At 46.5% G+C, this 21,625-nt stretch overlaps 1 protein-coding gene across 8 annotated transcripts in view; it reads left to right on the forward strand.

The window, feature by feature from the left end:
• LOC113998503 (DAB2 interacting protein) overlaps positions 1-21,625 on the forward strand; it is a 201,300-nt gene that overhangs the window by 78,125 nt on the left and 101,550 nt on the right. For all 8 annotated transcript variants that reach the window (XM_027741265.2, XM_039380290.1, XM_027741260.2 and 5 more), the window contains one exon: positions 20,136-20,254. In XM_027741265.2, coding sequence (XP_027597066.2) covers positions 20,136-20,254 — 119 coding nt within the window. The remainder of the gene's footprint in view (positions 1-20,135; positions 20,255-21,625) is intronic.

Raw genomic sequence — 21,625 nt, forward strand, 5'->3', positions numbered from 1 at the left:
GTCGTGGGGTTTTGCCACCAGGGAGAGGAACTTGCTCATCCCGAGGAAAGAGCTGCAGTGTTTCACTTGCAGTCAAACTGGTTGATGACTTACTTTTAAGTAACTGGAGTGGTGTTAGATACTCTTAGCAACTGTGACATAGATCTTGGTTGACATTCAGGTCTTGTTGCTCTATCTGGAGCAGCTGTGGGTGAGTTGTTTCACTTGGGAGACCTTCCTGGAGAGGTTTCCTTGGTGAGTGCCAGTGCAGTGCACTCGTAGATGTAGTTACTGGCCTGCAGCTGCAGAGTGTCCTCATCCTCCTACAGAGGGAAACCCTCCTGTAGAAAAACCTGCCATCAGCTCCCAGGACACTGCCAAGCTGTGGTTCCCCAGAGCCTGGGACCCTCTCCCAGCAGGAGCCCAGAGGAGCCATTTGCTATTTGCCCTGTCTTTCCATCCCTCTGCCCTGAGGTGCTCTGCTCATCCCTGATTTGCTGTGTGGGAAGAGTGGGAATTGTTTGGGAGTTGAAGGGAGCAGCTCCACTGACAGGACTGACAGTGCTGCCAAAATCCAACAGGGCACAGGGGGTCTGGCTGCTCCGTGGGAAGGGCACTGCTGTGTCCATTTTACAGCAACAAGGACCCAAGGAATGGGATCTGTTGGTGCTGAGCCCTGGCTCTGTTGCAGCCCAGTTCTGGAGCAGAGTGAGGAGTCTGAGCACAGGACTCCCCTCCCCACTCAGGAGTCTGGGCTGGCTCAGCTTTAGGAGACAGTCCCTGTCATCCTTGGGGACCAGCTCTGGAGTGAGTTAAAAGTCTTTGTTTCTCCTTTAGTTGGAACATGCACAGTGGGTTTATCACTGATGTAAGTCCTCTTTTTGACTCCTGCAGACTTCTAGAGTGGATCACAGGGATTCTTACCCCAAGGGCTGTGTTATCTAACAAGTAATATCAAATCCAAGGAATGATTTAATTTAGGAGTACACCAAGCTGGCAGATGGAAGCACAGTGGTGAGATCAGAATAGATTTTTAAAAGTGGGCAACAAAGATGCAGCTGGGAGTGTTTTTTCCTAATGTATCTTCAGCCTGGACACATCTCTGGTTAATGCAACAGAATCTGGGGCTCTGTAACCAGCTGAAGTCACCATGTGCTTCTGGGTAACATTTAGGGTAACCTCAGGAATAGTAAAAGAGAAATCTAGGTAGGAATTTAAAAAAAATAAGTTGAAGCATAAAATATTCACAGCTGGAGGTGGATGCTCCCAGTAAGAGCCACAGCCAAGGCAATCAGCAGGTCCTGTTTTCAAGAGGAAATCATGGATAATCAGCTTGCACACAGGTATTTTTATTGAGAGAAGAGGCAAATGGCCTTGCAGGTGGTTTGCTCCAGACAGGTTTTCTCTGCAGGCCACACCTTCTTTACAGGCTCAGCTGCTGCACAACAAACCCAGGGAGGCAGAACCAGAATTTCAAAGGAAAGACAATGGTGCAATCTAAAAAAAAAATCTGAGCACACCCAGTTCACCTGAGAACATTTGCACTGGTGAATGAGTCACGAGCAGCAGCTTGGACAAGGAGTTGATTTTAGTTCTATAAATTGTGCCTTCCAACTATCAGAACCCATCTAGCTTAGTAAGTGAGTGTCTTTGGACCTTAAACAACATACTACTTGGTGATGAAAAATGCAAAAGAAAAGATGGGAAAATGTGGATTCTTCACAAGACAGAGGATTTGGAAGTGTTTTTTCAAGTGTACTTTTAGTCAGGGGAAATAAAATGCTGTTTATTCCTTTCCAATGGTGCATATCCTGCTTTTTTGGTTTTTTTTCAGAGAAGTTACTCCAGCTTTAAGCAGGTTGTAGCCCTTGGGAGTGGAACACACGTGGGATGTGGTTGCTTTGAGCAGCTCTGTCGTTCTGTGTGGGTTAAACAAGGGGAGTCATCACACAGGTGACACATGGCCTTTGTCTTCCCCCAGTTAAAATCCACCATCACCTCAGCTCTTTGCTGCTCAGCCCCGGGAATGTCACTGCATTAACATGAATGGTTCATTACTGCAGTTCTTAGGGCTGCCCAGATTCCAGCAGATGTCTGACTTAGGAAATACATTCTCCCTCCCCTCCCTTCATTAAGCAGAGGAACATTAGCAGTCAGTCCACTCCAGCCACGGGGAACAGTAATTAGTGCCTTAGTTTAGTGGGAATGGGATTATTACTTTGGAGCCTGCTGTTGTAGGTTTGGAGATTGTAAGTTTTTTCATATTTTACAGCTGATTGTTCTTCCCTGACATCTCCATCCTTCTGCTCTTGAGTCTCCAGGGGACTGGGAAGCTCAGAAGCCCTTGGGTTCAGCTGTTTTGACAGTGTTGAACTCTTCAGTTGCTTTCTTTCATTTCAAAACTAGGGTGGAAATTCAGGAACATCCCTTGGGAGCTCCCTTCCCCTTCAGAAGTTTGCCAGGCAAGTTACAGTTAATTGGGCATTGTGGTTTTGGAAAACAGGAGCTCATGGTAGTTTCTTGAATTATAGAATATAACCTTGAAATCAAGTCTTGAGATTCCTGTATCTTAATATGTGACCTGGTTGTTCTTACTCCTTCTACTGAAACAAAATTTTTAATTAAGCTTCTTAAACTTGAAAAAAATCTTCCCTAGCCCCAGTTATGCTGTAAAATGATTATTTCCCATGTAAATCCCTCAGTTAACTTCTGGGATCCCAGAGCTCTGCAGGATCTGAGGCAGGCAATGGATTCCAGACTAACCCAAGTGAACACTCCTGGGAGAGGTCCCTGCTCCTGCTCTGAGGAACAAGGGCAGTGCCCAGGTTTTAGTCTGTGAGTGGAGAACCAGGAGTGTGTTTTACATCCCATCTGTAGAAACTAGATCTGGTGTGTGTAGGTATAAAACTTAAACATAAGCAGGGAAATTCTGGATTTCTTGCATCACAGACACTCATGGAAGAGACTCCCTGTCCTCACAGCCTGTGTGCAGGAGGCAGCTTTGCAGTTCAGTGGCCTTGTTGGAATCCTTTGTGCTCATCACCATCCTGCCCCTTGAACAGAGAGACCTAATTAAGGAGTGCTTCAGGAAAAGTCAATATATAAGGACAGGAAAAGAAAGGCAAGGCTTGACTTAGCATGAGATGTCAGTAAAAGTGTTTTCTTAGGCAGGGACCCAGAGCTGTCTCCACTGTCAGTGGACAACTGGCAGCAGCTGCTGATCTCAAGTGCTGGAGACACCAATGTGACCAAGGGGAAGTGCTGGAGCCTCCTCTGTGCCCAGGGGAGGTGGGAAAGCCTTGGGTTGGCTGGAATTTGCCTTTCAAGGAATAGAGAGGAGCATTGAATCCAAACAGCCTGAGGTGTGACGTGGGCTAAACCCAAAATCTGTGTGGTATTTTATCCAGCACAGGGACCAGGGGATGAGAAAGTCTGCTGAGTGCTAATGAAATCCTCTCACTGTGCCCACCTTGCAGGGGAATCACGAGCAGGGGTGGGTTGCTGAGGCTCCCTGAGTGAGGACTCTCTCCCATCCCATCAAGCACTGCCATCTATTGACTCCTTCTGTTAGAGACAGGTTTATCTGGTTTTCTGGGAAAATATCCCAGGCCAAGCAAAGTCCAAATTGCCAAAGAACTTGTGCAGAAAAATTGGACCAAGTGGTTGGATGAAGAAACCAGAATGATTCCTTGCTGTTACTCCACCTCACTGGCTGTGCAAGGACCCTCCCTCCAGAGGGAATCAATGTAAAGTGTACTCTGAATATTTTTAAAAGATTTGAAAATGCCTATCTGCCTCTCCCCCAGAGCTGTGTCTGAGGAAACATCTGTATCCTGTCTTTTACTAGATAGGATTTAGGATTTCTTGTCTCCAGACCTTTAATCCTCAGTTCTGGTATCACCAGGACCATCAAAACCACTTCTGTGCTCCTTGTGGTTGAAACCACATTGGCTACCAAAAACAAAACCCCTCAAACCAAAACACGTGGCAGGTCTAAGCTACACAATCCATGGAATTGTGTGAATTGGATTGGGAAGGAAACAATTCTCAGAGAAGTTTCAAAGGCCAAGCCCAGTGCTGGACACACACTCTCCAGTGGTTCATTGTCAGCCAAGAGGATCATTTTCCCAGATTTTCCTCATTTTCCCATTATTATTTCCTTCATCACCTGCTTGGTGTCTGTGGTTCTGCACATGGGATGGGATGTCTTGGAGCAGGAGCTCTCCTTCATGGTCCATGTGTCGTTCCTCTGCTTTTCAGGATCTTTAATAATGCAGCATTTATAGTCACAGAGAAATGGGACATTTCTGAGGTGTTGGTTCTCCTCCTGCCTGGAACTGGCCTTGTTCTCCTGCAGTTTTCCTGCCTCTTTGGGCTGGCACACAGCTGAGTGTGCAGTGATACATCCTAAGCTACTCTCGTGGCATTCCTCCATCCATCCTGGCTTTAATCCTTGATAAATGAGGTATTAAATACTAATGGCAGTAAATGGAAACTCCTGGAGAGATGAAAGTGAGGAGCCCTTCTGCCATTCCTCTTCACTGAACATAATCCTAAATAATGGGATCCAAGTTCAAGCTGCTGTGGACAAGATATCGAAGGATTTTTTTTTCCCAAGTTTTTGCCTGTCCACTATTTTCCATTTTAATTTTCTTCTTTTTTTTTTCTGAAAGCAGTCACGTAAATTATATTATAATGATTTGACTTTGGAGAATTTCTCCCCCTGTGTGATGTGGAGGGTGGAATGGCCCTTCCCTGGGTGTGATCACCCGGCTTTAATTGAAATGTAATTGTTTACCAAACCATTGCAGCTCGAGGGGAAAATTACTGTCATTTTGGGCTGTGGCTGCACACATTAAAGTGTCCCTTCCACGGGGCCTGGATTGAAGGAGAGCAGAAACATTATCACCACTGATATATAAACATCAAGCCATTATCATCAAACTGTCAACTGACTCGGGAGAACCAGAGGCAGGGGCAGCAAGAAATATGTAAATGTCTTGGAGAATGGATCTCAGTTCAGTCCCCACTTCAGGAACAGGACGTGCTTGGAAGCTTTGGGTTTGTGAGCATTTTAGGGATTGGAAGAAAAGGAGGTCATTTGGAGTATTTGCAGTTATTTCCAGTCTCACTGGGGCTGTTTAGTGACAACTGGGAGGGCTGATCTTGCTGTCACATCCTTTTTTGTCAGGTGCACCAGCAGTCAGGCTTTGTACCTTAAGCATCTTTTTTGGTGCATTTCCAAGCTCTCCACAAAGGGGGTTTGTTCTCACCACCCTCCTTTCACAGCTGCAAAAACCGAGGGAGGGAAAACTTAAATAACTCTGATTTGCTCACGCACCAAAGCCCAGAAATGTGTCCTGAGCTGAAATTCTTCATTTCCAATTCCCAGCCCTGGTGTTAACCACGAGCTGAGCTACTCCTAATTACTCCTCTGAAATCCTCCTCAGTTTCAAGAGAATTACAGATTTTCCACCTTGATGCTGTAATGTAAAAATGAGGAAGTGGATTCCTGGCCTCCCCAGTCCTTGTTCCCAGGGCAGACATGCCTGGCTTCCTTCCTTTCTCTGCCAGCAGCCCATATTGTCAAATTTCTAATTGCTTGTTATTTAAATTAGAACCCTCTGTCTGATTTTTCTAAGTCATCTTATTAACATAAATCTGTGGGTATTTTTGTCCTTCAATTTTTGCTTGTACTTCACGAGACGTGGGATAAATTCTGGTTAAGGCATGAAAGATAAATTCTGTTTTAAAAAGGGGGATCTTTTTCCCCTACTCAGTGCTGTATAGCACTGGGACTGGAAAATGAACCTGAAACTGTAAATATATGTTTAATTTGTTAAGTCTGACCTTGTGTATATTGAAATTTTTTTTAAGTAAACCCGGAATTTGCAGTTGGGGAGTGCTGGAAGCGTGGAAGGAGATAGGAGGGATTGTCAGATTTCAGCACAGAGCTGCAGTCAAACCACTGTGGATTTATTATGTGCATCAAGCAGGAGACAGGCCTGACAGGATAAAAGACATGGTGCTCTGACCTGCTTCACTGCAAAGGACTCAGCAAGGCAGGGTATGGATTTTTTCCCTTTTTGAACCGAGTGTGTTCCAGGGAGGTCTCTCTCTCAGCTGTCTGAAGGACAGTTCTACAGAAAGGAAGAGCAGAAGGGCTCATCAACAGCTTAATTCACACTCTGAGGCCACTTTTCTTTCAAGGTATTGGTGATCCTGGTGTAGTTTCTGGGGGGTTTTGGCCTGCTTTTCATTGCTCTCAGAGTGATGTGGGTGGGGCAGCAGAGGGTTCCACGGGGACAGGGCAGGGCTGGCCCTGGTGTGGGTGAGGAGGGGATGGGACATGACCTGGTGGTGCTTTGTAGGGCAGAATTAACAGAGCTGGGTCAGCTCCCAAGGGGGAGGATCCACACAGAGCAGAGCCCCGTGTTTAGCTCTGAGAGGGAGTGCCACGAATCCCTGAATTTCTGTGCCCCAACACCACCAAAAGTGTTCAGGACCGGGGAGAAACTCAGAGTTTGCTTCCTATGCAGGGCCTGGGCAGTGGATAAACAGGGAAACTTGTGCTTCCAGGGAAAATAAAGTCAAATTCTGTTTAGTTCTCACGTGGGAAAGGGGGAAACAAACACTTCAGCAAGTGTCTTGGCCCTGCAGTGGGGCTACATTAGCACAATTCCAGTGATTTCCTTCAGCTATTCCAGATGTTTGCACTTTCTCAGCCTCTGGGGACACTGGAGCCATTCCTCTGGGCTGTGTGAAACCCAGAGGCTCAGAGAAGGGCTCAGGGTCCCAAGGAGGCCAATGGCACAAAATCCTTGGGACTGGGGCAGAATCCTTGTGCAGGAAAGAGAAAGGAAGGAGGGAGGAAGCAGCTCTGAGCTCCCTGTCCCTGAGCAACCTTTTGTGGGAGAAACCCATGTTGTTCCCCTGATTTCCTGACCCTCCTCTCCAGATCCCTCCATCCCTCCCCTCCTGGGGAAACAGTGTTGGAGCCAGATGAGAAATACCACCAGTTCCTGTGTGTTTTCATGGAGAGAGCCCATGGGAGGAATATTTAACATTTAGGCAGTAAGTAGGGCTAATAGGAAATGCTAATTCACTTTTCATTCTTTTGATCAGTGTATATTGAATGATAATTACAGTGATAGTACTTGGCACTTGTGTAGCACCTTTCATCTGGAGCTGTTAAAGTGTTCTGCCAATCTGAATGAATTCAGGCTTGCAGGCACTGTGGGGTTGCAATTTATCATAATGCCTTAAAATAAATGGGGAAACTAAGGCATGGGATGGTTAAATCCCTTTTCCCGTCATTCAAAATCCACCTGGAACAGTTGGGGCTGTGCAGTAGAGCTACTGGTCATCTCGTAAGGAGCAAAACCAACTCATGGCATCATTTAAAATGGTGAGAATTATTGAAACTGGTCAGCTGAGTGGCCTTTGCCCTTTAAAACGTATTTGTTTGGCATTTTTGGTGGTAATTTCACAGTTCGATGCACACTCAGGTGCTCTGTTGGATTTTTATCTGTTGCAATTGTTTGAATTCCCCCCACAAAGACAGAGGAACAACCTCAGACTCTCACTGGATTTTTCAACAACATCCTTGGATCCATATAATTTCTTGAGAGACTTCCATGTCCAAAGGATGATTTGAACAGAAATGCTCATTTCAAAACTGCTGCAAGAAAAAAATCAGTAACATTTCAATCTCTTCCCTGGAAGCCCAAATGCAAACAGCCTGGACTAATTGATAGGCTGACTGGGGCTGACTGGTTTCATTGCTGGGGAGTGAATGAAAGGCAGAAAATAAACAAACAAAAGCTTCAATTTGTTTAAACCTCCGGGCACTGAAAACTCTCAGGTTGCTGGTAGCACAGAGCAAAGAGGGCCATTAAAATATTCAACGTGACAGTGCCCCCTTTATTTGTTTCTGGGTCACAGATAAAGAATTGTCCTGCAGATATGAAAGGTGGGATAATAAACACATTCCATTCTCCCTCTTTCAGTGGCACTGACACTGTCCTTGCAGAGAACAAGTCAAACAGGGGAAGGTATTGTCTGAATCTCTTGGAGACCTTCAGTAGAGCAGGAGTGCCCATTTCATGAGGCCCTTCATCTCTGGACTTTGCCCATTTGGGAATTAGGGTTGCTTTAGCTCGTAGATATTAGGTGTTATCTGAAATAATGAATTCATTGCAGTGGAATTAATAGAAATGTGTGTCATTGCCACAGTTCACCCTGAATAGTTATCAGTGCATTTCTACCAAGTGTTAAATTCGTTTCTGAGACATATTTTTTCTCACTTGGACTAAACACTTCTCGTTAATAGCCAAACTAGGCCATATTTGGGCCATAATCTCTCGGACTTTCCTTGTGGTAGATGGTTCACGTGGCACCTGAGTACTTTGATAATAATTAGGGTGCTGTGACAGCAAATCATGTCAGGGGTGGCCATCCCAGCTGGAAGTGACCTTGTCTGTGTTGTTTGCCCCTCTGAGGTGTCTGACTTTGAACTTTAACAGCCATGGAAGAGCTCATGGCCCTTCCTCGGGAGCAGGGCTGCCGAGCTGGATCATTTGGAGGATGTTTGGGAGGTTCCTTCTTCCCCTCCAAACCCCAGCCTGGTGCTGCCTCACATCAGGCTGTTTCTCCAGGTGGTGACACTGTTGTTCCAAACCAAGTGCAGCTCTTTGGAACAGCAGGTCTGATTCCCTGCTCCCGTGGTGATTCCGTGGGCTCGGGAGGCTGCAGTTCAATAACTTCTGGGTGTGAGCACACGAGGTGGCACCACAGCGATTCCTGGAGACTTTTTTCAAACTTTGGTTGCCATGGAAACAAGATTCCCTTTCTCCTCCATGCTGTCACTTCTCCTCAGCGCTGCACTGTGATAAGCAATAGGCTGTGTTTGTCCTTCCCCACACCCCTTATTCCCAGGGAACAGGGATATTCAGGGCTCAGGCATCGAGGAGAATTGGAGAGGGAGCCGGGAAAGCCGCGATGCCTTCCCTCAGCTGCTCAGGTGTTCCCGGGCCTGGCGCTCTGCCAGCAACTTTCTTGTCTTTATCTCCCTCCATAATTACAGTGGATCATATCTTCCCTGCAACGTTCTTCAAAGCACCAAGGAAATGAGCTCCAGAACTAATCATGTCTTTATTTCCTGAACGGCTCCGTGTATTCCGAGCGCGGTTCCGCGGGAGGGATTCACAGGGCTCAGCACGACCTGCCCTTGTCCCTGCCTTCATTCCTGCCACTTGCCAGATCATTGCCATGCAATTCCCGTGGGGTGACAGGCTGACCTGACTGCAGTGAGTGATCACGGTCACTTTGCTTCACTTGAGCCAGCTCAAGGTTACTTTTACTTGATTTTTTACAAAAAAGACGAGGGGTGATGGGGACAAGGTATTCCTGGAGAGGTGCTAATTAGACACAAGAGGGAAAACTGTCACAGTAAGACCAATCCATCACTGTAACAATCTCCTCAGAGAAGGGGTGGGTTCCCCAGTGTTGGACACTCCTGAGGTTCAGCAGGACACGGGGCTGGCCCAGCTTGTCCTGACTGTGCTTTTGCCAGGAAAGGTTGGACCAGCTGGTCCTTGTACCTGCCTGTCAAATGGAGTTTGTTTGAAGATTTGCAAATAGTAATTCAGGTTTTCCTATTATTAAGGGGTGGAGGAGGATCCCTTCATATACATTCCTAGGAAACAAGACCATGGTCCCACTGGTGTGGCCCTGGCTGGGCCTGAGGGGCAGCACCCTGGCCCTGCCTTCAGCCTTCCTTGATAATCAGCAACTGAGTCAAAAATAGGGAAGGAATAAGTGAGTGACACTCAAATCTGCCTGTTAGAATTGAACTTTCCTGCTGGGTGACAAAATTCTGCTTTAAAGATAGTAAATCCACTGCTAATAATGAGGCAAGAAATAATCACTGCTAAGACCCAAAAATAGGATCTGTCACTTGCAATATTTGTCTTATTATTTTGAGGGATAAACCAGCAATGGAACTTAATTTTTGCCTCCCGTTCTCGAAGGATATTCTTTTTGGTTTATATCTTTCAATGTGAGTCTTTTAGGAAACAGAATTGTCACCTGTGCAGTTTCCTGCTGCCTCTCATCACCTTCTTCACCACCTCAATCCAAAGATCAGGCGCCAGGTATGAGCTTAGGAGGAAAAGGAAAGGAGTAAAGGTGGAAAAAAACTAGCAGGGAGTAGTCCTGTGTTGGTTTTCATTCCTCCTCTCTCAGCTTTCCTACTCAAAAATTCTCTGATCTGTGTGTCCTGAGGGATGGAGAAACTCCTGTAAGTGTCACATGTGTGTTAGATTTATCCTTTCACCATAATTTTCCTCCTTTTTACCATTTTTCTAAACTCTCAGGTTGGGACAAATGAACTCCAGTATTTGCACAATGTCTGGGAAGTCAGGGAGGCAGACTGGGAAAAAATGCAGGACTGATGTGTCATCTGAATTCCAGTTGGTATTCCCCAACCTTTGCAAAAGTGAACATTTTTGTTTGATTGCAGCTGTAATTATTGCTGAATACAAATGTTCCAATTTGAGCTTCAGAATTGTGGGGAAAGTCTTTGGAGCCAAAAGAGCATCTGCCTGAAACATGAGTTTCATATTCGAGTGAGTAACTTTTACTGCAGAATTACACAGTGAATCCCTCCATTCCAAAGATAATAATAATTTTTTATTCTAAACACATCATCTACCAACTGCTTTTTAAAATTTATTGGCCTGGCAGCTGGTTTTGTGGAAAATGTGTTACTTAAGAGCACACAAGATTTGTCAGTGAAAACGAAGCAGGTTGATGTTGATACCTTGCTGTAGACTTAAAGTTGGTCATCAATATTGTGGAAAATGGAGTTATCTCCTCCAATATTTGCTCTGCTCCAGAGGTTTCAGGTGGAAGTGAGCAGGAAGATGCCTGAGGAGCAGATACAACATGACATGCACGTGCTGCTCCGAGGCCGTAAATCAAAGTAGGGAAAGCAGGGATAAAACACCCTCATGAAACACTTTGCTCTGTATCATTGCAAAAGTGGACTTTAAAAGAGCACAGTAATGTAAAGAGATTTATGGAGATGGTTTCTCATCTCCCCTGTGTGTTTATTGCTCATCCTGGAGAGCCCTGATACCTGTTTTACCAGGAGCAATGTCTTTGGATGGCAGGACTGCTGGCATAGGAATGAGCACTTGAGGAGTAATCCTGGCTTTGCAGCTTATCTGTGCATAGACAGTGTAGCAAATCTCTTGGACAGCTCTGCCTTCAAACTCATTTCCTCTGTGACCTGCCCAAAGCATCTCTTCTGACAGTGTTTCCTCCCTGCTCTCCCACCTCCACCTGCACACCCTGGTTTCCCCCTCCTGGGGAGCCACGTGAAGCCTGGATGTGCCTCTGGAGTCTTTTCAAAGGCATCTTCTCCTGTCTGATACTGGGAAAGGAGTTAATCTGCTTTATATGAAAAAATACCTTTTTTTCCCCCTGAAATAGAAGGGCAGGTTGGTTTGTCCCAGCTGTTCCTGGGCAGGTTTTGTAGCTGGTATAAAGGGACTGAGCACCGTGGCCAGTGACCCGCTGGGGCTGAAGTGCTGCCCTGCAGAAACAGTTCCAAGGTGCAGCTCCTGGGCTCTTTTAGCCCATGGCAAAAGCACCAAAAGATCCTGGCTCAGGATGGCTCTTGCACTGAATCACCTGTCACAGCCAGCAGGACCTTTTGGACAGTTCCACTCTAGGACTTGAAATCTGAAGAACCTGCAGGTGTTTTCCCTTGGATACCCCCTATAAAGAATCTGATGGGAATGATAGAAACCATCCACCTTTGCAGAGTTTGGTTGTTTTTCATGCCTCAGTGGGCTCACCAAACATCCAAACAGACATTGCTACCATGTCCTAGAAACCTTATCTTCAGTTAAATCCCAACTCTGTGTTGAAAGCAGGATGCCTGTAATGAATCACAGCTGATATGGAGTGTTTAAGTCATTGTTATGCTACAAAAAGTATTGTTGGCGTTTAAATTTATAGGAGCGTGAATAATTTTCTGTCAGCTGGGGATTACCCCTTTTAATTTAAAAAGCACTTGTTCTCTCCAGATCTGAATATTTGCCTGATTGAAATCTGTTGCTCTCCGTTGTAAAATCGATCTCCTGTGTCAACAGTGGGGGGGGGACTGAACGTGAAACCCACTACACTTATTGAAAGGCAAACACTTAAAACTGTGTAATAAACAATGAAAGGATTTGTTTTCAAAGTGCTGAGTAATGGTTTAGCTGTGGATCTGCTGGATCTGGAGGAGACTTTGAGGAGGGACAGTTCATCCCCACCAAAAACATCCTGGGCTTCCCTGCATGACATGATAAAGGCAAATGGAGTCTCAACAACCCTGGCGTGCTGTCAGATGGTTTTGGTGTTCCCCCCTCCTTCCTGGCTGGATGAAACTCAATCTCCAAAGCTTCCATGAAGACCAGCTTGCTTTAACCATTAAGGTTAATTTTTCTTTGTCATAAATAACAGTATGAATGACTCTCTCCTAGAGGCCGTAGATGTTGGGATGTTCCCAGGTTTTCCTTGATGATCCAAGGAGAAGCAGAGGCTTGGGAAGACCACAAGTCTGGTTTCAGGAGCTGGAAAACATCTCCTGCAAGGTGTCACCTGGTCTGTTCCCCTTTGTGAGGCTGGCACTGCCCTGGAGGTGCTCTGCTCCTGGCAGGATTGTCTCCCTAAAGACAAAGGAATTTTGTGTAAGGACAGTTTGTCCTCTGGGTTGGGTGACTCCACTGTGCCAGTTAAATAAGGAAACTGTTCCACCCCACTGAAATCCTTCCTCAGGTGCCATCCTTGCCATCCTGGCTGTTCCCAGCCCTGCTTTCCCTGGGTGAATCCCTGGCTTTGTTCCTCAGGGTTCCCTGCATTCTCCCCGTGTCTCTGTTTCCGCATCGTTCATCCCTGATTGCTCAATTACCCTTCTCTGCCTTCCGAAGGAATATTTATCTGTCTTGTTTGGATGTGAAATGTTGACAGTCTGATAATTATGGAGCTGTGAACAAATAATCCAGAGTAGTGTGGGTTTGTTTGAGCAGGAGAACAAAAGAATCCAGGTGATCCCTGAATAACAATGGCAGTTGAACTGTGGTTGTCTTCCAGATTCTCCCTGGCAGTGACATTCCTTCATTTGGACTTGATTAATGTCCCAGCTGTTCCCTGTCCATGTTCCATGCAAGTCATCAGTGATATCTGGAGACTCCAGACCGAGATTTCCTCAGGTTTCCATGGTTTTCTCATAAGCCCGTGGCTCGCCTGAAGTTTTTACAGTTCTCTTGGTCAGGGTGAGCTGGCTGAGAGTGAGTGTTCCACAGGCTGAGAGAGGGATCTTCCCCTGGTAGAAAAGAGCAGAAAAGGAACAGAGGGAAGTTCTGTAAAGAATCATTCAGCTGGGTATCAGGGAAAATGTCCTGAGTGATGCATGGCTCTGAGAGCTGCCAGTCCATGGAATTCTTTCTCCAGGGCAGTGGGAGAAGATCCCATGACTGAGACAGTTTCAACAAGATAGGTAAAATCCTTACAAAAACAGAGCTTGGGCAACAATCCTTTATTGGCCAGAGATGGGAAAGGGATGAGAAGTGTTGAATGAGTTTGGTGTTGGTCCTTCACTCTGGGATTCGCTGATTTTCACAGGGACAAGATTTGCCGTATCCATAATTAACCCTCAGGGCCTCTCATTTGATGTAATTCCAGCTTTGCTGACCTGGACAGGCCCACACCGTCCCTTTGGTGACCTGGGGGACGTGGGAGCATCTTCATCTGATTTTTCCAGTGGCCTGAGCTGAGTGTTTCCAATGACACTGCACATTTGATTAATGTCTGGCAGTCCAGGGCAGTGTTGCTAAGCAGCACTTCCAACACGAGCTGTTCCTCACATTCCGGGGCTGCTTCATGGCCTGGCTCCCAGACAGGCCCTCTCATGATCCCAAGTGCTGTGTCTCCATGTTTACCCTTTAACTCCAGCTGCCAGAGCACAGGTCTGGCCACAGTGTGTGGAGTGGCAGGGCTGGAGTTTCCATTGCCAGTTATCACTGGACACTCAGTGGTTTTGCAGCTGGTTTGTCATTTTTTTGGGTTTTATCCTAATTCCAAGACACTTACATATAGAGGGGATTTCCTTATCCCTACAGAATAATGTTTTAGGGAAACATCAGTCAGAGCAAGCAGTGATTCCTTGCTTTTACAGATGCCAGGAGAGGTTTAGATTAGATAACAGGAAAATTTTTTCATGGAAAGGGTTGTCAAGCATTGGAACGGGGTGCCCAGGGAAGTGGTAGAGTCAACATCCCTGGAAGTGTTAAAAAAATGTGTGGATGTGGCATTTAAGGACAAGGTTTAGTGGTGAACATGATGGTGGGCCTGGGTTGATGGTTGGACTTGATCTTAAAGGTCTTTTCCAACCTTAACAATTCCATGATTCTGTGATCCGTCCCTGGGGGCTCACAGGGTGACTGGGAATGATCCTGAGATTCATCAAGTAAAATGGAGAAAGAGAAGCTGAGGGACTTTTCACCCACTTGAACAAAGTCATGGGTTCAACCTCCCCTAAACAGAGGGAGGATTCGTGTCCATCTCTGGGTGCATTTCTAGGGCCAGAGATAACAAGCCAGTGTGGTTTTCCTTTGAAGTTCCCATCTCTCCTGCTCCTCAGACTTTTGGAGGCTGTTGCTCTCCTTTGTCCTTCCCCTGGGATTCCCTGGGTGGGTCTGATTGACCAGAGCAAGCTGGGCTTTGTCGTGGAAACAGAATTTGGCTTCGTTGGTCGATAAACTTACAAGAATATAATTGCCTGAGGTTAACTCTGCAAAATTCTCTTAAGTTTGGGAGTGTCTTCACCTTCAGTGCTGACACTCTCCTGCCTACCATGTGCCCAAATTCAAAACAGACCCTGTGCAGGCAACATATCCTAGAAATGCACATTTTGGGGAAGGGAATTCCAGAGGGGCCATCTGCTCAGTCAGGTCCTGAACAGAGCCCTCCATCAGCCCTGGCAGGAGCAGAACTGCATGGTAGGAGAGCAACTGAGAGCTCCAAAGTCCAGATCAGAAGAGCTGACAGAAGTGAGTGGTATCTGAAGTGTCTGAGAGGCTGCAGACACTTCCAGCCCGTGCCTCTTACACTGAACAGATGAAAAATATTTGATCCATAGAGGTCAAAGCTGTACAGAAATTCCCTTCCTTCCCTGATTTAGAGCCAGGAGACCACTCAGGGTGTTCCTGCTGTTCTTGGGCTTCTTCCTAAACTCCCCCCTCAGTGTTTTGTTGTTCTGGGCATTCCTGGTGTAGCTTCCTGCAGTCATGTTCTCCAGAAATGTGCACTTGGGTGTCTTTACCTGGTAACAAACAGTATCAGATGCTGCCCAAAACAGGTTTCTCTTTTATTTTGAAAGCTAAGACTAACACTGGTAATTGTAGAAATGGGTAAACTCCCTTTTTTTGGTAAATTTATGGCTGTAATAGGATGCTTAGTGTTGGCACAGCTCTGCTTGGTTCACAAATGAAAGTACTAATTATCCATCCAGTGGAGCCTCAATAAAAGGGTATTTCCACACGCTGTGCAAGAGCAGAAAAAAACCCCCCAAACCTAATTTCAGATTAAATTAAGTTTAATATAAAAAAATAATTAAGATTCTAAAGCTCAGAATAAGGACACGTCTGGTGGAAAGGATTTACTCCCAATTTCATACCTATAAGCTTATCCCTGATACACCAGGAGACATGGACACCCAGTATGAAAAGCTGCATTACACATTTGTGCTCCCAGCAAGAACTTATTTATGGCAGTTCCCTCATTATGAGTGGTGAAAAAATGTCTGATGTCCTCTCATGTCCTCTGGAGTCGAGCTTTGCTTGATCTAAAACAAAAAGATGTGGAGGAACTATAAAAATAACCCCATCTGTTCACTGGTTCTTGTGATCTGTCTTTGTGGTGGTTATTCTGTGTGGGTTTGGGATGAGAGCAGAAGGCAGGGTTGTGTCTCAGTTCCAGTCACACCAGTGCTCTCCCAGTGCCCAGCTCAGACCCTCACACTTCACCCCCATGTGCTTGCCCAGCCCTGCTCCCCATTTTCCTGGCTTGGGAAACACGGAGAGCTGCCAGGACTCTTCCAAAGAAAGCTGCTGGTGATGCACCCAGCTTGATTTATTGATATATCATTTTTAAAATTCCATCTCCATTGTGTTTCCATGGTGCTGAATTTTTACCTTTATAACTTTATCCTGTGGGTTCACTGCGAGTGAACATTATTGGTGTGGGAGTCAGTTCCAGACACGAGATTTGCATCATTGCTTTCTGTTTAATAAAACAGGAGCTCAGGATTTTGCTGTCATTAACACTCTGCTCAGTTTTGCCCCCCTCCCTTTTTCTCTCTTCTCTCTAGTTGTTTTTTTCTTGCTGCCCCAGGGTGTGTGGAATCACACAGTCCCTGCGTCTCAAAGGCATATGGTGCTGATGGGTTTGCACATATGCTTTAAAAAGTATTATAATATTAAAAATATTCAAACATTAGAATATAAGATTATTTCCAGCTTCTGGGGTAATTGGAAATGCCAAATTTGATAAGGAAGAGGAATTAAAATGAGAGTTGCACCTTCCTGCACCTACAGTGAGACGGTGGCGTCGGGTGTTGGGTTTGTCAGATTGTAAGAAAAGAGCCCAAATCACAACAGATTTAATTGTGCTGTTTTGAATTGTGTCGTCCTGTTTGAGCTGGAGGTGCCGTGGTTGTGATTCAGCTGTTCCTCCAAAGGATTTGTTTTGTTTCCTTCTGCCTTCATTCTTTGTGTCTTATTATAACTTCAGTCAGCTCTTGTGATTAGAGCGATTGTACTCCGGGGTTGAAGATGTCAGAGGCAAAACAGCAGAAACAAAGCGAGGAAAGCAAGGCCTTAAAAGGTGAAATCACTGCTCAGTGCAAGCTCTGGGTGCTGCCAGGGGAGCTGTGGCTGCCCCATCCCTGGAATCCAAGGCCAGCTTGGATGGGGTTGGGAGCAACCTGGGCTAGTGGAAGGTGTCCCTGTCCATGACAGGGGTGGCACTAAATGAACTTTAAGGTCCTTTCCAACCCAAACCAGTCTGTGATTCCATGATTCCTGCTTTTTTCTCACCAGGCTTGATGAGCTGTGTGTGCCACACTCCTCTGGGGGCTCCCATGGATTGCATGGGGCCACACTCCTGACCACAGTGGTCGCCTCTAAAGACCCTAAAATATCTCCATACCTAAAGATGAATTTATGTGGCTTGTACCTCTGTAATATTTCAAAGGCTATTTTGTGATTTACTGTATCTGAAGGGATTTGGGGCTCTGCAAGTTTCTGTTTATTATCATTTCATACAGACTATTAACTTCTGAATGAAACCTTTCTCAGTTAGTAGCTTAATCTTTGCTAAGATATTTTTACGGGTGGTAAATGCTGCCCACACACAGGAAGACACAATCCTGCCCTAGACAGCTCTCAATAGAAACTTAAAAGTGTATCAAGAACATGTAATACAAAGGGCAATGCTTTAATTACCAGAACTCCCAAGAATGCAGCTGGGCTAGAGGAGGAGGCAATGCTCAGAGGCTGGGATTAGCCTTGTTTGTCTGGAGATCAGAATCAAATGTTGTTTAAAGTCCTACATGGAGAAGAAATGGATGATGTCCTTATGATCTCACCAGGAAAGCTCGGCGGTCACACCCCGGGTCGGATTCTCTCTCTCTTGTATTTCCACAGATTAATTCCTCTCTCTTTTTTCCTTACTCCATCTGAAAATTACAGAAGGTAGTAATTCACACATTAGGCTTTCTGATCTCTGGTGTGCACTGTGGAAGTGCAAAGTATTGCTACAGCAGCATAATTCATCAGCATTAAAATTTCTGACATCTCATTCTCCCAAAGAAGATGGCAATGAAAATGGAAAATGGCTCAGTGTGTTCTCCTTCTGGTGGCAATGAATGTAAAAACAATGGGAAACAGAAGGAAAGTAATGTCTTACTGCAACCCTAAATTCTAATTTCCAAATCCTGCACGAACCACGTAACAGTTGTCAAGATGTGAAGCACAGGATGGAGGAAGGAGGCTGTCAGCATTTGCTGCAGAAAGCATTTGGGTTTGTCCTTAGCAATTCCCTGTCCACAGCTCAGAGCTATTCCTGGACTGAAGAAGTGGCTTGATTACTCGAGGACATATTTGTGGGTGGGGTGGCAGTGATTAAGGGACACCAGTCTCTCACTTCTGGGCCAAAACCTGCTCACCAGTGGCATTTAGGGAAATATCGCATGACCGGCCAGTTGTGTGGGTTTGATTTTTCCTTCACAGCAAATATTGGCTGGTGTCCATAGCAGAGAGCCTGACCCAGCCAGAGGAACGAGAGCATGAAGGGTTGATATGATGAGTATGAGGCTGATAGCACGGTGATATGATGAGTATGAGGCTGATAGCACGTTGATACAATGAGTAGGAGGCTGGCTGGGGTCTGAGTACTGAGGGAAATATCTTAACAATGCTCTAGATAATGCAAATCCTCAAGTTCACTGTTTCACAGTCGTGCTCCTCTGTACTATAAAAACCCTCTGAAGGTATTTCTCACAGCCAGAACACCTTTGAAAAGGCCTTTGTTGGCTCAGGTGTTGGCTTTGTGCGAGATGACAAAATGTACAACCCGATGGGCTGTGTTATGCACCTTGTGCTGTTCCAGTCATGCAAACAGCTCCCAGAGAAACATTCAGTGCCCATGAATGCCTGTTAACATACCTGGCTTGTAAGCAAAGTGGCACTTAATAAATGTGAGACACCTTTGGCTATCAAGATGCTTCAGATTCTTGGTGCACTTACAAACAGGAAAGTCACTTCCACAACAAGAGCTGTGCAGAGCTCCGGGGAGATTGTCTGACTTGAGAAAGACATAATGTGAGCCATGAATATCCTGAGGGGTGGGGAAGGAGTGTTTAAATGGCACAAACAAATGACAGGCTGGATGGAAGTTAGACTGTGATTATCTTCCTGCAATACGTATAAAGGGTATTCATTTGTAAAAGGGAGCTGCTAAGGATCCGTTTGAGGCTCCTGCCTGGAGCAGAGGGTGTGCTGTGAGCACCTCTGGGATGCTGGTATGGTACCCAGTGGAAGGACACCTGTTCTTCTCACATTCCCTTCCTTATGCATTTCAAAATCTGTGCTTAATCCAGTGGATATCTTCCCCTTCTCCTGAGGATGAGGGAAGAGAAGTGGCGGGTGCAGAACTTCGGGCTCTGCAGGGATTTGCTGAGGTGTTGGTGTGGAGCTGATTTATTTCTTTAGTATGATGGTCTGTAAAAGGAACACTCCTTCAGGCTTCACCCCAAAATCCTGGTTTCTCTTTAAAATGCTCCCTGACTTTCTCTGGCCAACGTGCTTGACCCTCACTAAGCCAACCCTCCCACGCTGTAAAGGCCGGCCAGCACAGTAGTGTTATACTTTTATTACCTTATTTAGCAGAGAGATTAAATGTAATGTTCAGATTATGTAGAACATTAACTCCTAACAATAAGCAAATAACACATTAGAAGCTTTGCTATTAAAACGTTTAGCGCTGGCTTTGCTGTGGAGCACTCCAGGAGCCGTGACTTATGTTCCGGGCGGGAGGAGGCAGGAGAAGTAGCTGTACGTTCAAGCCAGGGTCTCTTTCTCCTCTAAAGGTGGTGCCTATAGCCCTGAGGTCTGGCCAAGCTTTAGGGGAGATCTGTCCATGTAACTGAGACACCCGAGCCATGGCTGCAAACCCGGGGGGCTCCGAGCAGGTAACGGAGCTCTCGCCCGTCTCCCGGTGCGTGGGTGGCGTCTGGGATGGGGCGGCCGGAGCCCCCGGTCCAACCTCTCCTCCGCCAGGAGCTGTGATGGGATGTGCTAGTCTTGTCTTTCAGACAGTATTTTTATGTGAGCTGATGGTTGCCAGGGCAACGGAGGCTTCGGGGAGTCTCGCGCCGCCGCAGCGCCCCGGCCCCGGGAGCGCCGGGAGCAGATGTTGGCTGGGAGCTGAGGCAGCGCTGCCGCCACCGCTCCTGCCGCGGCCGGGGAGGACACCCTGCCCCGCCGCTCCGCTCCCCTTCCCCCTGCCCTGCCGTAATCCAGTATTCTTGTCTCACCCCACAGGGGTTCCTCAGCCGCCGGCTTAAAGGCTCCATCAAAAGGACAAAGAGCCAACCGAAGCTCGACAGGAACAGCAGCTTCCGGCACATCTTACCTGGGTTCAGGAGTGTGGACCATGAAAGGTAAGGGCACGCTTCGGGGGGGGGTGTGGGACACAAGGAGGAGATTGATTTTTCCAGCTCTCGTTAATGTCTTGCTTAGCTGATTCAGAGCAGGGGCCACATCCCTGATGGAAGTAGACTTGGTTTAATCGCAGGAGGGGTAGTTTTAATTTGTCGGTGAGGACATGGTGCAAGCCCTCCCTGTTCAGGTTGAATACCAGGTGCAGAGCAGCCTGACTGCTCTGCTTTCTCTTCCCCAATAAATCCTAACTTGATGCACCAGCGTATAAATAGCACCGAGATGCAGCAGCCAGAGCTGCTGCAGGTGAGGGAGGGAGGGCAGGGATGCTCCCACACCGGACTGCACCGAGCACAGCTGGGTTACACACGGAATGAACAATAACACAGGGCAGGAACAACCATAATCTCCCCAAATCCCTCTCTCCCCCCTCACACACGTTCCTCCAGCACTGCCCTTGTCTGTTGTTGTTACATGGACGTGGATTCTCGGCGTGTGGCCGGAGCTGCTGTTCCTGCCTGAGCCATGACAGGAGCTCAGCCCGGGATTGCGTCGCAGGGAACGTGCAGATGGGGCTGATAAAGCATTTGACGTGGGCTGGCCGGTGTTGGAGCAAATTGCAAGCAAAATGAAAGAGAAATGAGACCTTGGGTTTGTTCTTCAGCTGGTTAGAAAGTGTAGCAGCTCTTCAGTGGGTTTCTGTGTGTTCCTGCAGGTGTGGGTTTCTGTCTGTGTGTTCATCAGACAGGCACGGTCGAGGGAAATTTATGTGTAAATTCAGATGCAGATCAAGGTCGTGGTTGGGTGAGACAGATTCCATTACCAGCCATGGAAACAAACTAGTGCTTTGCTTCCAAAAGGAAGATCTTTCACCCTTACATGAATCATTTTGGGGAATGACAGAGATATTGAAGTGCCAGGAAAAGTCTGTGTGACAATGACGCCGGATTGGCCATACCCTGATGTAACCAGTTCCTAGCAGGGACATTTTATCATACCAGGATTGTACTTTAGACCCAGTGAGTAAATGCTTCACTTTTAAAAGCAATGACAACTTTGTTTTAGCCGTACTCATTCATTGGAGGGGGGCTGTGAGCTTCTGAAGCCCACAAACAACAATTTGGACAAAAAACAGTCTGGATTCTTCCTTACCCGACCTATTGCTTTTTCCTTTTGAATTCTGCAAGTGAAAGGGTTGTGCTGGTTAGTGCAGAGTGAGATCTCAGGGGTTACTATCTGGGAAGACAGAGTTGGTTTGATTCCCATGCTGCAGTTTTCCCAAATGCTCGAAGTAGGGCACTGTGTTCCAGAGGGAAGCGAGTGGAGCCGGGCTTCTCCCGGGAATCTGCCTACGGTGCTGCTGCCTCGCTCAG

Source organism: Pipra filicauda, unplaced genomic scaffold, assembly GCF_003945595.2.
Source record: "Pipra filicauda isolate LSUMZ 115617 unplaced genomic scaffold, ASM394559v2 scaffold100_size2392355_pilon, whole genome shotgun sequence".
Classification (NCBI taxonomy): Eukaryota; Metazoa; Chordata; class Aves; order Passeriformes; family Pipridae; genus Pipra; species Pipra filicauda.